The sequence below is a fragment of the Pseudophryne corroboree genome, chromosome 2 (genome assembly GCF_028390025.1).
Source record: "Pseudophryne corroboree isolate aPseCor3 chromosome 2, aPseCor3.hap2, whole genome shotgun sequence".
NCBI lineage: Eukaryota > Metazoa > Chordata > Amphibia > Anura > Myobatrachidae > Pseudophryne > Pseudophryne corroboree.
The window spans coordinates 790861518-790877020 of NC_086445.1; the positions used below are offsets into that span (position 1 = coordinate 790861518).

Sequence of the window (15503 nt, forward strand, 5' to 3'; positions counted from 1 at the left end):
CAACGTCTAGCAACTTAGAGTCCTCCAATTCACTAGTAGCCGCCGGCACCACAATAGGCTGGTTCAGGTGAAACGCTGACACCACCTTAGGAAGAAACTGGGGACGAGTCCTCAATTCTGCCCTATCCATATGGAAAATCAGATAAGGGCTTTTACATGATAAAGCCGCCAATTCTGACACTCGTCTGGCTGAAGCCAAGGCCAATAACATGACCACTTTCCACGTGAGATATTTTAGATCCACGGTTTTTTAGTGGCTCAAACCAATGTGATTTTAAGAAAAACTCAACACCACGTTGAGATCCCCAGGTGCCACAGGGGCACAAACGGGGGCTGAATATGCAGCACTCCTTTCACAATGTCTGAACTTCAGGTACTGAAGCTAATTCTTTTTGAAAGAAAATCGACAGAGCCGAGATCTGTACTTTAATGGAGCCTAGACTCAGGCCCATATTCACTCCTGCTTGCAGGAAATGTAGAAATCGACCTAGTGGAAATTCCTCTGTTGGGTCCTTTTGGGCCTCGCACCATGCAACATATTTCCGCCACATGCGGTGATAATGCTTTGCCGTAACATCTTTCCTGGCTTTAATAAGCGCAGGAATGACTTCTTCCGGAATACCCTTTTCCTTCAGGATCCGGCGCTCAATCGCCATGCCGTCAAACGCAGCCGCGGTAAGTCTTGGAACAGACAGGGCCCCTGCTGAAGCAGGTCCTGTCTGAGCGGCAGAGGCCATGGGTCCTCTGATATCATTTCCTGAAGTTCCGGGTACCAAGCCCTTCTTGGCCAATCCGGAACCACGAGTATCGTTCTTACTCCTCGCCATCTTATTATTCTCAGTACCTTTGGTATGAGAGGCAGAGTAGGGAACACATAAACCGACTGGTACACCCACGGTGTCACTAGAGCGTCCACAGCTATCGCCTGAGGGTCCTTTGACCTGGCGCAATATCTCTTTAGCTTTTTGTTGAGGCGGGACGCCATCATGTCCACCTGTGGCCTTTCCCAACGGTTTACCAACAGCAGGAAGACTTCTGGATGAAGTCCCCACTCTCCCGGGTGTAGGTCGTGTCTGCTGAGGAAGTCTGCTTCCCAGTTGTCCACTCCCGGAATGAACACTGCTGACAGTGCTAGTACGTGATTTTCCACCCATCGGAGAATCCTTGTGGCTTCTGCCATTGCCATCCTGCTTCTTGTGCCGCCCTGTCGGGTCACATGGGCGACTGCCGTGATGTTGTCTGACTGTATCAGTACCGGCTGGTTTTGAAGTAGGGGTCTTGCCTGACTTAGGGCATCGTAAATGGCCCTCAGTTCCAGAATTTATATGTAGGGAAGTCTCCTGACTTGACCATAGGCCCTGGAAGTTTCTTCCCTGTGTGACTGCTCCCCAGCCTTGAAGGCTGGCATCCGTGGTCACCAGGACCCAGTCCTGTATGCCGAAACTGCGGCCCACTAGAAGATGAGCACCCTGCATCCACCACAGTAGAGACACCCTGGTCCTTGGAGACAGGGTTATCATTTGATGCATTTGAAGATGCGATCCCGACCACTTATCTAAGAGGTCTCACTGGAAGGTCCTCGCATGGAACCTGCCGAATGGAATTGCTTCGTATGAAGCCAACATTTTTCCCAGGACTCGTGTGCAACGATGCACCGATACCATTTTTGGTTTTAGGAGGTCTCTGACTAGAGATGACAGCTCCTTGGCTTTCTCCTGCGGGAGAAACACTTTTTTCTGTTCTGTGTCCAAAATCATCCCCAGGAACAGTAAGCGAGTGGAAGGAACCAGCTGTGACTTTGGAATGTTCAGAATCCAGCCATGCTGTTGTAGCACCTCCTGAGATAGTGTTACTCCGACCAGTAACTGCTCCCTGGACCTTGCCTTTAAAAGGAGATCGTCCAAGTATGGGATAAATAAAAACTCCCTTTTTTTTTTTGAAGGAGTATCATCATTTCTGCCATTACCTTGGTAAACACCCTCGGTGCCGTGGACAGTCCAAACGGTTGTCTGGAATTGGTAATGGCAATCCTGTACCACAATCAGAGGTACTCCTGGTGAGGAAGGTAAATAGGGACATGCAGGTAAGCATCCTTGATGTCCAGGGATACCATGTAATCCCCCTCGTCCAGGCTTGCAATAACCGCCCTGAGCGATTTCATCTTGAACTTTGTTATGTAAGTGTTCAAGGATTTCCATTTTAAAATGGGTCTCACCGAACCGGCTGGTTTCGGTACCACAAACAGTGTGGAATAGTAACCCCGTCCTTGTTGAAGTAGGGGCACCTTGACTATCACCTGCTGGGAATACAGCTTGTGAATTGCCTCTAGCACAGCCTCCCTGCCTGAGGGAGTTGTCGGCAAGGCAGATTTGAGTAAACGGCGGGGGGGAGACGCCTCGACTTCCAGCTTGTACCCCTGAGATACTACTTGAAGGATCCAGGGATCCACCTGTGAGCGAGCCCACTGATCGCTGAAATTTTTGAGGCGGCCCCCCACCGTACCTGGCTACGCCTGTGGAGCCCCCGCGTCAAGCGGTGGACTCAGAGGAAGCAGGGGAAGAATTTTGATTCTGGGAACTGGCTGCTGGTGCAGCTTTTTCCCTCTGCCCTCGTTTGACCCGCCTGCTTTTTTGAAGCCGAAAGGACTGTACCTGATAATACAGTGCGTTTCTTAGGCTGTGAGGAAACCTGAGGTAAAATATTTTCATCCCAGCTGTTGCTGTGGATACGAGGTCCCAGAGACCATCCCCAACCAATTCCTCACCCTTATAAGGCTCTATGTGCCTTTTAAAGTCAGCATCACCTGTCCAGTGTCGGGTCTCCAATACCCTCCTGACAGAATGGACATTGCAATAATTTAGGATGCCAGCCGGCAAAATATTCCTCTGTGCATCCCTCATATATAAGACGACGTCTTATGTTCGCAAAATAGTATCCCTGTTTGAAAGGGGTACAGACCACGCTGCAGGAGTCTGCAGGTCTCAGTCTAGTACCCGAGTGTGTAATTACAGACTTCAGGATAGCCTCCTGCTATTTATCAGCAGGTACCTTCAAAGTGGCCGTATCCTAAGACGGCAGTGCCACCTTGACAAACGTGTGAGCGCCTTATCCACCCTAGGGGATATCTCCCAGCGCAACTTATCCTCTGGCGGGAAAGGGTACGCCATCAGTAACTTGTTAGAAATTACCAGTTTCTTATCGGGGAAACCCACGCTTTTTCACACTTCATTCACTCATTTGATGGGGGAACAAAACACTGCCTGCTTTTTCTCCCCACACATAAAACCCTTTGTTTTTAGTGGTACTTGGGTTAATGTCAGAAATGTGTAACACATTTTATATTGCCGGGATCATGTAACGGATGTTCCTAGTGGATTGTGTATATGTCTCAACCTCGTCGACACTGGAGTCAGACTCCGTGTCGACATCTGTGTCTGCCATCTGAGGGAGCGGGCGTTTTTGAGCCCCTGATGGCCTTTGAGACGCCTGGGCAGGCGCGGGCTGAGAAGCCGGCTGTCCCATAGCTGTTACGTCATCCAGCCCTTTATGTAAGGAGTTGACACTGTCGGTTAATACCTTCCACCTATCCATCCACTCTGGTGTCGGCCCCCAGGGGCGACATCTCATTTATCGGCATCTGCTCCGCCTCCACATAAGTCTCCTCATCAAACATGTCGACACAGCCGTACCGACACACCGCACACACACAAGGAATGCTCCAATGAGGACAGGACCCACAAAAGCCCTTTGGGGGGACAGAGTGAGAGTATGCCAGCACACACCAGAGCGCTATATAATGCAGGGACTAACTGAGTTATGTCCCCTATAGCTGCTTTTATATAATTTATACTGCGCCTAAATTTAGTGCCCCCCCTCTCTGTTTTAACCCTGTTCTGTAGTGTAGACTGCAGGGGAGAGCCAGGGAGCTTCCCTCCAACGGAGCTGTGAGGGAAAAATGGCGCCAGTGTGCTGAAAAGATAGGCTCCGTCCCTTTTTCGCTGACTTTTCTCCCGCATTTTTATGGAATCTGGCAGGGGTTAATATACATCCATATAGCCCTGGGGGTTATATGTGATGTATTTTTGCCAGCCAAGGTGTTTATATTGCTGCTCAGGGCGCCCCCCCCCCAGCGCCCTGCACCCTCAGTGACCGGAGTGTGAAGTGTGCATGAGGAGCAATGCTGCAGTGCTGTGCGCTACCTTGGTGAAGACTGATGTCTTCTGCCACCGTTTTTCCGGACCTCTTCTTGCTTCTGGCTCTGTAAGGGGGACGGCGGCGCGGCTCCGGGACCGAACACCAAGGACTGGGCCTGCGGTCGATCCCTCTGGAGCTAATGGTGTCCAGTAGCCTAAGAAGCCCAATCCGGCTGCAAGCAGGCAAGTTCGCTTCTTCTCCCCTTAGTCCCTCGCTGCAGTGAGCCTGTTGCCAGCAGGTCTCACTGAAAATAAAAAACCTAAATCTATACTTTCTTTCTAAGGGCTCAGGAGAGCCCCTAGTGTGCATCCAACCTCGGCCGGGCACAAGATCTAACTGAGGCTTGGAGGAGGGTCATAGTGGGAGGAGCCAGTGCACACCAGGTAGTCATAAATCTTTCTAGAGTGCCCAGCCTCCTTCGGAGCCCGCTATTCCCCATGGTCCTTACGGAGTTCCCAGCATCCACTAGGACGTTAGAGAAAATGTATTACTGGCATCATATACATAAAAAACCAAGGGCGTGATTCAGACTTGATCGCTGTTGTGTGTTTTCGCACAGCGGGCGATCAGGTACTAATGTGCATGCGTATACACTGCAATGCGCATGCACGTCGGACAGCAACAAAGGGCATCGCCAGTCAGCGACGGGATGATGCGTTAAAATCAGATCACACGGGCGTTAGCAAGGTGATTGAAGGAAGGAAGCTGTTTGTGGGTGGTAACTGACTGGTTATTTGGAGTGTCCAGAAAAACGCAGGTGTGCCCAAGCGTTTTCAGGGAGGGTGTCTGACGTCAGCTCTGGCCCCGATCAGCCTGTTGTGATCGCACTGGAGGAGTAAGTCCTGGGATGCACAGACACTGCACAAAGTGGATTTTAGGATGTTAGCGTACACATAGGATTGCACAGCGAATTTACACTCCCCTGTAGGTGGCAACTATCTAATCGCAGGACAGCAAGAGTAGCAGCCCAGCGATCAGGTTTGAATCACCCCCAAAGACAAGTAAGTACATTGTTGCAAGTTGTGCATGTCTAAAGTCCTGGCACCAACTTTTCTTATGCTAGGATCATTGCACTGGCAGCCCATATTTGAGTAATCATAAGGGCAGGAGGTAAAGACAAAATAATGGGGGTAGATGTTATCACTTCTCCAGGCTTAATACATCTGCCCCAATGATCGTTATGGCCTCTACCAATTCCTTTATGGAGGACCAGGACTATTCAGGGACCAAAACAGCTGAGAGGATGTGAATCCCAGAAGAGGGACCCCACAATTAAGGTAAGGGGAACAATGAGGGCAAGGTAACATATTTATTTTTTCCACCAAAAAAAGGTTATTGTCATATAAAATAATTCCACAACTATATGTGGATACACTTCTCCTATTCTGCAAAACAGACATCCGGATAATGCCTTCTACATGGCAGCCTGCAGAGCGAATGCTCCAGAGTGGTGCCACAGAACATCCATCTACCAGCTTAATGCTGACTCATTGGGGGCAATTCAGAGTTGATCGTGGATGTGCTAAATTTAGCACATCTACGATCAGTTACTCTGACATGCAGGGTGACGCGCATCACAGAGCTAGTCCGCGCTGTAGCCCACATGTCAGCCCCCCGCACAGGTACAAAAGTATCGTGCGGCGATGCTTTTGTACCTGATGAGTAGCTGCCTGCCAGCGCAGCTCCTGTGTGCTGACAGGAAGCTACTGGCCGCGTCCCGGGTCGCAGCAGCTGTGTGTGACGTCACGCAGACGCCGCGGCCCGCCCCATCCCCTCAGCGGTCCAGACACGCCTCCGTAGTCCGGACCGCACCCCGCCAAGGGCGTTCTAACACCGATGGCACGACCCCTCCCGCCCCACGACCGCATCAGGCAGAGGCGATCGCAGCCAGTGAGATGCTGATAGCATCTCGCTGGGTTCCAGGGTTCCCCCCCCCCTCAGCGGTCCAGACACTCCACACAGTAATTCAGACTGCGATCGCTGCATTTATCCAGTCTGAATCACCCCCACTGTTAGGAAACCTCATAGTGGACTAGTATTTACCTGTGCAGTTACTGAGAATCACATCTATTTATACCCATACCCTGCTACAGGAAATCTCCCAGAATACAGGGATATAACCTAATAAAACTCCTACAAATAAATGAGCTATAAACATGAATGGATGAACAGTTGTATTATTTAAGTTTAGGCGAGAAATCTGAAGATACATACTATGATTCACAGAAAAAAAACCCACATTAATTTAGCTAGTTATGAACTACAGGACTAGGTTGGGAGTAATCGGACCTCATTTCCGAGAAGAACACTAAAGAAAGAGCAGAACGCCTTGGTTATGTACTGATGACTATATACCCCTTAGCACAGCAAGAAACAGCTTTTAAAGTGATTATCTTTATCCATTTCCCTCATTACACAAAATGAAATCTCATTTGTGAGCTGCTCTGTATAACAAGTGGCACTGTGTACGTACTATGCCCTCACTCCACATACCACACACTGGCTGTGGAAAACTTCTGTTCCTCCGCTAACTCCAAATATAATCTTACTAGAACCCTTGCTGTTCTGTACTTTTGTAATGACTCAATAAATGTCCCTGTCATGTGAAAAGGTGTCAGATGTAATAGCAATTTTACTATTTTCTAAACTACAACCTAAGGAAAAGACTTAATACATACCTTTGACACATGTTGGTTTGTTGATGACATTGCCAGATCCAATACCCAGCTGTCCCCAAGCGTTGCTGCCAAATACATAGAGCTTGCCATTTTCTGATCAAATAGGAGAGGATAGTTTTAGAAATGTTACTTTCAATGCAATCTTTATCAACAGTATTTGTAGGGAAGGGAAGCAAAATTAAAATAGCATTAAGAGTAACTGACTACAACAGAATTACACTTATAACTATTAAGGTGAGATACACAAAAACAACACCCTCCCCCCCCCCCCCCCCAAAAGGCAGATAAATAGTGTTCAAAAACAATTTCAGGGGAAAAATAAGAATTTACTCACCGGTAATTCTATTTCTCGTAGTCCGTAGTGGATGCTGGGAACTCCGTAAGGACCATGGGGAATAGCGGCTCCGCAGGAGACTGGGCACAAAAAGAAAAGCTTTAGGACTACCTGGTGTGCACTGGCTCCTCCCCCTATGACCCTCCTCCAGACCTCAGTTAGGATACTGTGCCCGGACGAGCGTACACAATAAGGAAGGATTTTGAATCCCGGGTAAGACTCATACCAGCCACACCAATCACACCGTACAACCTGTGATATGAACCCAGTTAACAGCATGATAACAGAGGAGCCTCTGGATAGATGGCTCACAACAACAATAACCCGATTTGTTAACAATAACTATGTACAAGTATTGCAGATAATCCGCACTTGGGATGGGCGCCCAGCATCCACTACGGACTACGAGAAATAGAATTATCGGTAAGTAAATTCTTATTTTCTCTGACGTCCTAGTGGATGCTGGGAACTCCATAAGGACCATGGGGATTATACCAAAGCTCCCAAACGGGCGGGAGAGTGCGGATGACTCTGCAGCACCGAGTGAGAAAACTCCAGGTCCTCCTCAGCCAGAGTGTCAAATTTGTAAAATTTTACAAAAGTATTTGACCCTGACCAAGTAGCAGCTCGGCAGAGTTGTAAAGCCGAGACCCCTCGGGCAGCCGCCCAAGATGAGCCCACCTTCCTTGTGAAGTGGGCTTTTACAGATTTTGGCTGTGGCAGGCCTGCCACAGAATGCGCAAGCTGAATTGTACTACAATCCAGCGAGCAACAGTCTGCTTAGAAGCAGGAGCACCCAGCTTGTTGGGTGCGTACAGGATAAATAGCGAGTCAGATTTTCTGACTCCAGCCGTCCTGGAAACATATATTTTCAGGGCCCTGACAACGTCCAGCAACTTGGAGTCCTCCAAGTCCTTAGTAGCCGCAGGTACCACAATAGGCTGGTTCAGATGAAACGCTGAAACCACCTTTGGGAGAAATTGAGGACGAGTCCTCAATTCTGCCCTGTCCGTATGAAAAATCAGGTAAGGGCTTTTACAGGATAAAGCCGCCAATTCGGACACACGCCTGGCTGAAGCCAGGGCCAACAACATGACCACTTTCCATGTGAGATATTTTAATTCCACAGTGTTGAGTGGTTCAAACCAATGTGATTTTAGGAAATCCAAAACAACATTCAGATCCCAGGGTGCCACTGGAGGCACAAAAGGAGGCTGTATATGTAGCACTCCCTTAACAAACGTCTGGACTTCAGGTACTGAAGCCAGTTCTCTCTGAAAGAAAATCGACAGGGCCGAAATCTGGACCTTAATGGATCCTAATTTTAGGCCCATAGACACTCCTGCTTGCAGGAAATGCAGGAATCGACCCAGTTGAAATTCCTCCGTCGGGGCCTTTTTGGCCTCGCACCACGCAACATATTTCCGCCAGATGCGGTGATAATGCTTTGCGGTTACATCCTTTCTGGCTTTTATCAAAGTAGGGATGACTTCGTCTGGAATGCCTTTTTCCTTTAGGATCCGGCGTTCAACCGCCATGCCGTCAAACGCAGCCGCGGTAAGTCTTGGAACAGACAGGGTCCCTGCTGGAGCAGGTCCCTTCTCAGAGGTAGAGGCCACGGGTCCTCTGTGAGCATCTCTTGAAGTTCCGGGTACCAAGTCCTTCTTGGCCAATCCGGAGCCACGAGAATAGTTCTTACTCCTCCCCGCCGTATAATTCTCAGCACCTTGGGTATGAGAGGCAGAGGAGGGAACACATACACCGACTGGTACACCCACGGTGTTACCAGAGCGTCCACAGCTATTGCTTGAGGGTCCCTTGACCTGGCGCAATACCTGTCCAGATTTTTTTTTTTGTTGAGGCGGGACGCCATCATGTCCACCTTTGGTTTTTCCCAACGGTTTATCATCATGTGGAAGACTTCTGGGTGAAGTCCCCACTCTCCCGGGTGGAGGTCGTGCCTGCTGAGGAAGTCTGCTTCCCAGTTGTCCACTCCCGGAATGAACACTGCCGACAGTGCTATCACATGATTTTCCGCCCAGCGAAGAATCCTTGCAGCTTCTGCCATTGCCCTCCTGCTTCTTGTGCTGCCCTGTCTGTTTACGTGGGCGACTGCCGTGATGTTGTCCGACTGGATCAGCACCGGCTGACCTTGAAGCAGAGGTCTTCCTTGGCTTAGAGCATTGTAAATGGCTCTTAACTCCAGGATATTTATGTGAAGTGATGTCTCCAGGCTTGACCACAAGCCCTGGAAGTTTCTTCCCTGTGTGACTGCTCCCCAGCCTCGCAGGCTGGCATCCGTGGTCACCAGAACCCAGTCCTGAATGCCGAATCTGCGGCCCTCTAGAAGATGAGCACTCTGCAACCACCACAGGAGAGACACCCTTGTCCTTGGGGACAGGGTTATTCGCTGATGCATCTGAAGATGCGATCCGGACCATTTGTCCAGCAGGTCCCACTGGAATGTTCTTGCGTGGAATCTGCCGAATGGGATTGCTTCGTAGGAAGCTACCATTTTTCCCAGGACCCTTGTGCATTGGTGCACTGATACTTGGCCTGGTTTTAGGAGGTTTCTGACTAGCTCGGATAACTCTCTGGCTTTCTCTTCCGGGAGAAACACCTTTTTCTGGACTGTGTCCAGGATCATCCCTAGGAATAGAAGACGTGTCGTCGGAATCAGCTGCGATTTTGGGATATTGAGAATCCAACCGTGCTGCCTCAGCACTACTTGAGATAGTGCTACTCCGACTACCAACTGTTCCTTGGATCTTGCCCTTATCAGGAGATCGTCCAAGTAAGGGATAATTAAAACTCCCTTCCTTCGAAGGAGTATCATCATTTCGGCCATTACTTTGGTAAAGACCCGGGGCGCCTTGGACAATCCAAACGGCAGCGTCTGAAACTGATAGTGGCAGTTCTGTACCACAAACCTGAGGTACCCTTGGTGAGAAGGGTAAATTGGGACATGGAGGTAAGCATCCTTGATGTCCAGAGACACCATATAATCCCCTTCTTCCAGGTTCGCGATCACCGCTCTGAGTGACTCCATCTTGAATTTGAACCTCTGTATGTAAGTGTTCAAAGATTTTAGATTTAGAATAGGTCTCACCGAGCCATCCGGCTTCGGTACCACAAATAGCGTGGAATAATACCCCTTTCCCTGTTGCAGGAGGGGTACCTTGATTATCACCTGCTGTGAATACAGCTTGTGAATGGCTTCCAATACCGCCTCCCTGTCGGAGGGAGACGTCGGTAAGGCAGACTTTAGAAAACGGCGAGGTGGAGACGCCTCGAATTCCAATTTGTACCCCTGAGATACCACTTGAAGGATCCAGGGATCCACTTGTGAGTGAGCCCACTGCGCGCTGAAATTCTTGAGACGGGCCCCCACCGTGCCTGAGTCCGCTTGTAGAGCCCCAGCGTCATGCTGAGGACTTGGCAGAAGCGGGAGAGGGCTTCTGTTCCTGGGAACTGGCTGTTTGCTGCAGCCTTTTTCCTCTCCCTCTGCCACGGGGCAGAAATGAGGAGCCTTTCGCCCGCTTGCCCTTATGGGGCCGAAAGGACTGCGCCTGATAATACGGCGTCTTTTTATGTTGAGAGGCTACCTGGGGTAAAAATGTGGATTTCCCAGCAGTTGCCGTGGATACCAGGTCCGATAGACCTACCCCAAATAACTCCTCCCCTTTATAAGGCAATACTTCCATATGCCTTTTGGAATCAGCATCACCTGACCACTGCCGCGTCCATAACCCTCTTCTGGCAGATATGGACAGCGCACTTACTCTTGATGCCAGTCGGCAAATGTCCCTCTGTGCATCACGCATATATAAAAACGCATCTTTTAAATGCTCTATAGTCAGTAATATAGTGTCCCTATCCAGGGTATCAATATTTTCAGTCAGGGAATCCGACCAAGCCACCCCAGCACTGCACATCCAGGCTGAGGCGATTGCTGGTCGCAGTATAACACCCGTGTGAGTGTATATACATTTTAGGATATTCTCCTGCTTTCTGTCAGCAGGTTCCTTAAGGGCGGCCGCATCCGGAGACGGTAGTGCCACCTGTTTTGACAAGCGTGTGAGCGCTTTATCCACCCTAGGAGGTGTTTCCCAACGTGCCCTATCCTCTGGCGGGAAGGGGTATGATGCCAATAACTTTTTAGGAATTATCAGTCTTTTATCGGGAGAAACCCACGCTTCATCACACACTTCATTTAATTCCTCAGATGCAGGAAAAACTACAGGTAGTTTTTTCTCACCAAACATAATACCCTTTTTAGTGGTACTTGTAGTATCAGAAATGTGTAAAACATTTTTCATTGCCTCAATCATGTAACGTGTGGCCCTACTGGAAGTCACATTCGTCTCTTTATCGTCGACACTGGAGTCAGTATCCGTGTCGGCATCTGTATCTACCATCTGAGGTAGCGGGCGTTTTAGAGCCCCTGATGGTCTTTGAGACGCCTGGACAGGCACCAGCTGAGTAGCCGGCTGTCTCATGTCATCAACCGTCTTTTGTAAAGAGCTGACACTTTCACGTAAATCCTTCCATAAGCTCATCCACTCAGGTGTCGACTCCCTAGGGGGTGACATCACCAGTACAGGCAATTGCTCCGCCTCCACATAATTTTCCTCTTCATACATGTCGACACAGTCGTACCGACACACAGCACACACACAGGGAATGCTCTGATAGAGGACAGGACCCCACTAGCCCTTTGGGGAGACAGAGGGAGAGTATGCCAGCACACACCAGAGCGCTATATATATGTTGGGATAACACCAAACAGAGTGTTTTTACCTTTATAGCTGCTGTGTATATTATACTGCGCCTAATTAGTGCCCCCCCCCCTCTTGTTTTACCCTTTTCTGTAGTGCAGGACTGCAGGGGAGAGTCAGGGAGACGTCCTTCCAGCGGAGCTGTGAGGGAAAATGGCGCCAGTGTGCTGAGGAGATAGGCTCCGCCCCCTTCTCGGCGGACTTTTCTCCCGCTTTTTTCGGAATCTGGCAGGGGTTAATATACATCCATATAGCCCTGGGGGTTATATGTGATGTAATTTAGCCAGCCAAGGTGTTTATATTGCTGCTCAGGGCGCCCCCCCCCAGCGCCCTGCACCCATCAGTGACCGGAGCGTGTGGTGCATGAGGAGCAATGGCGCACAGCTGCAGTGCTGTGTGCTACCTTGGTGAAGACTGATGTCTTCTGCCGCCGATTTTCCGGACCTCTTCTTGCTTCTGGCTCTGTAAGGGGGCCGGCGGCGCGGCTCTGGGACCGGAATCCGAGGCTGGGCCTGTGTTCGGTCCCTCTGGAGCTAATGGTGTCCAGTAGCCTAAGAAGCCCAAGCTGGCTGCAAGCAGGCAGGTTCGCTTCTTCTCCCCTTAGTCCCTCGATGCAGTGAGCCTGTTGCCAGCAGGTCTTACTGAAAATAAAAAACCTAAAACTAACTTTTCCTAAGAAGCTCAGGAGAGCCTCCTAGATTGCACCCAGCTCGGTCGGGCACAAAAATCTAACTGAGGCTTGGAGGAGGGTCATAGGGGGAGGAGCCAGTGCACATCAGGTAGTCCTAAAGCTTTTCTTTTTGTGCCCAGTCTCCTGCGGAGCCGCTATTCCTCATGGTCCTTACGGAGTTCCCAGCATCCACTAGGACGTCAGAGAAAGGCTGTAAACTTAAAGCATGGATCTCCACTGTAGTATTGTCTGATGTACTGTGCAACATGCTGCACCAGACAATACTACCTGTGCGCCACATTCTGCACCAGACAATACTACCTGTGTACCACATTCTGCACCAGACAATGCTACCTGTGCGCCACATGTTGCACCAGACAATACTACCTGTGCGCCACATGCTGCACCAGACAATGCTACCAGTGCGTCTCATGCTGCACCAGACAATACTACCTGTGCGCCACATGCTGCATCAGACAATACTACCTGTGCGCCACATGCTGCACCAGACAATACAACCTGTGTGCCACATGCTGCACCAGACAATACTACCTATGCGCCACATGCTGCACCTGACAATACTACCTGTACGCCACATGCTGCACCAGACAATGCTACATGTGCGCCACAGGCTGCACCAGACAATACTACCTGTGCATCACATGCTGCACAAGACAATACTACCTGTGCACCACATGCTGCACCAGACAACTTGTGCGCCACATGCTACACCTCTGTACCACATGCTGCACCAGACAAAACTACCTGTGCGCCACATGCTGCACCAGACAATACTACCGGTGCGTCACATGCTGCAGACAATACTACCTGTGCGCTACATGCTGCACCAGACAATACTACCTGTGCGCCACATGCTGCACCAGACAATACTACCTGTGCAGCACATGCTGCACCAGACAATACTACTTGTGCACCACATGCTGCACCAGACAATACAACCTGTGTACCACATGCTGCACCATACTACCTGTGTACCACATTCTGCACCAGACAATACTACCTGTGTACCACTTTCTGCACCAGACAATGCTACCTGTGCGTCACATGCTGCACCAGAAAATACTACCTGTGCACAACATGCTGCACCAGACAATACAACCCGTGTGCCATATGCTACACCTGATAATACTACCTGTGCGCCACATGCTACACCTGTGTACCACATGCTACACCAGACAATACTACCTGTGCACCACATGCTGCACCAGACAATACTACCAGTGCGATACATGCTGCACCAGACAATACTACCTGTGCGCCACATGCTGCACCAGACAATACAACCTGTGCACCACATGCTGCAACAGACAATACTACCTGTGCACCACATGCTGCACCAGAAAATACTACCTGTGCACCACATGCTGCACCAGACAATATAATCTGTGTGCCATATGCTACACCTGATAATACTACCCGTGCGCCACATGCTACACCAGACAATACTACCTGTGCACCACATGCTGCACCAGACAATACTACCTGTGAGCAATACGCTATACCAGACAATACTACCCGTGCGCCACACGCTCCACCAGACAATACTACCTGTGCGCCACACACTGCACCAGACAATACTACCTGTGAGCAACAAGCTACACCAGACAATACTACATGTGAGCAACATGCTGTACCAGACAATACTACCTGTGCGGCACACGCTGCACCAGACAATACTACCTGGGCGCCACATGCTGCACCAGACAATACTACCTGGGCACCACATGCTGCACCAGACAATACTACCTGTGCGCCACACGCTATACCAGACAATACTACCTGTGCGCCACACGCTGCACCAGACAATACTGCCCATGTGCCACACGCTGCACCAGACAATACTACCCGTGTGCCACAGGCTGCACCAGACAATACTACCTGTGCGCCACATGCTGCACCAGACAATACTACCTGTGTGCCACATGCTACACCTGATATTTCCTTTGTACCACATGTTACATCTCATAATACTACTTGTGCGCCACATGCTACACCTGATAATACTACCTGTGTAACACATGCTACACCAGACAATACCACCTGTGCACCACCAGAAAAAACTACCGGTGCGCCACATGCTACACCAGACAATACTATCTGTGCGCAACATGCTACACCACACAATATTATCTGTGCGCCACATGCTACACCAGACAATACTACCTGTGCGTGACATGCTACATATTATAATACTACCTGTGCGACATTCTACACCTGATAACACAACACCTGATAATACTACCTGTGCGCCACATACTACACCAGAAAATACTACCTGTTCTCCACATGCTACACCAGACAATACTACCTGTGTGCTACATGCTGCAGCAGACAATACTACCTATGCACCACATGCTGCACCAGACAATACTACCTGTGCACCACATGCTGCACCAGACAATACAACCTGTGTGCCATATGCTACACCTGATAATACTACCTGTAGCGCCACATCCTACACCTGTGTACCACATGCTATACCAGACAATACTACCTGTGCGCCACACGTTGCACCAGAGAATACTACCTGTGCGCCACACGCTGCACCAGACAATACTACTGTGAGCAACACGCTGCACCAGTCAATACTACCTGTGCGCCACACGTTGCACCAGACAATACTACCTGTGCGCCACACGCTGCACCAGACAATACTACCTGTGCACCACATGCTGCACCAGACAATACTACCTGTGCGCCACACGCTGTACCAGACAATACTACCTGTGCGCCACACGCTGCACCAGACAATACTACCTGTGCGCCACACGCTGCACCAGACAATATTACCTGTGAGCCACACACTGCACCAGACAATACTACCTGTG

General features: G+C 49.9%; 1 protein-coding gene across 2 annotated transcripts in view; it reads right to left on the reverse strand.

Moving 5' to 3' along the window:
* Positions 1 to 15503, reverse strand: part of RPGR (retinitis pigmentosa GTPase regulator) — a 309545-nt gene that overhangs the window by 263553 nt on the left and 30489 nt on the right. For both annotated transcript variants that reach the window (XM_063955571.1, XM_063955570.1), the window contains exon 3: positions 6873 to 6965. In XM_063955571.1, the coding sequence (XP_063811641.1) occupies positions 6873 to 6965 (93 nt within the window). The remainder of the gene's footprint in view (positions 1 to 6872; positions 6966 to 15503) is intronic.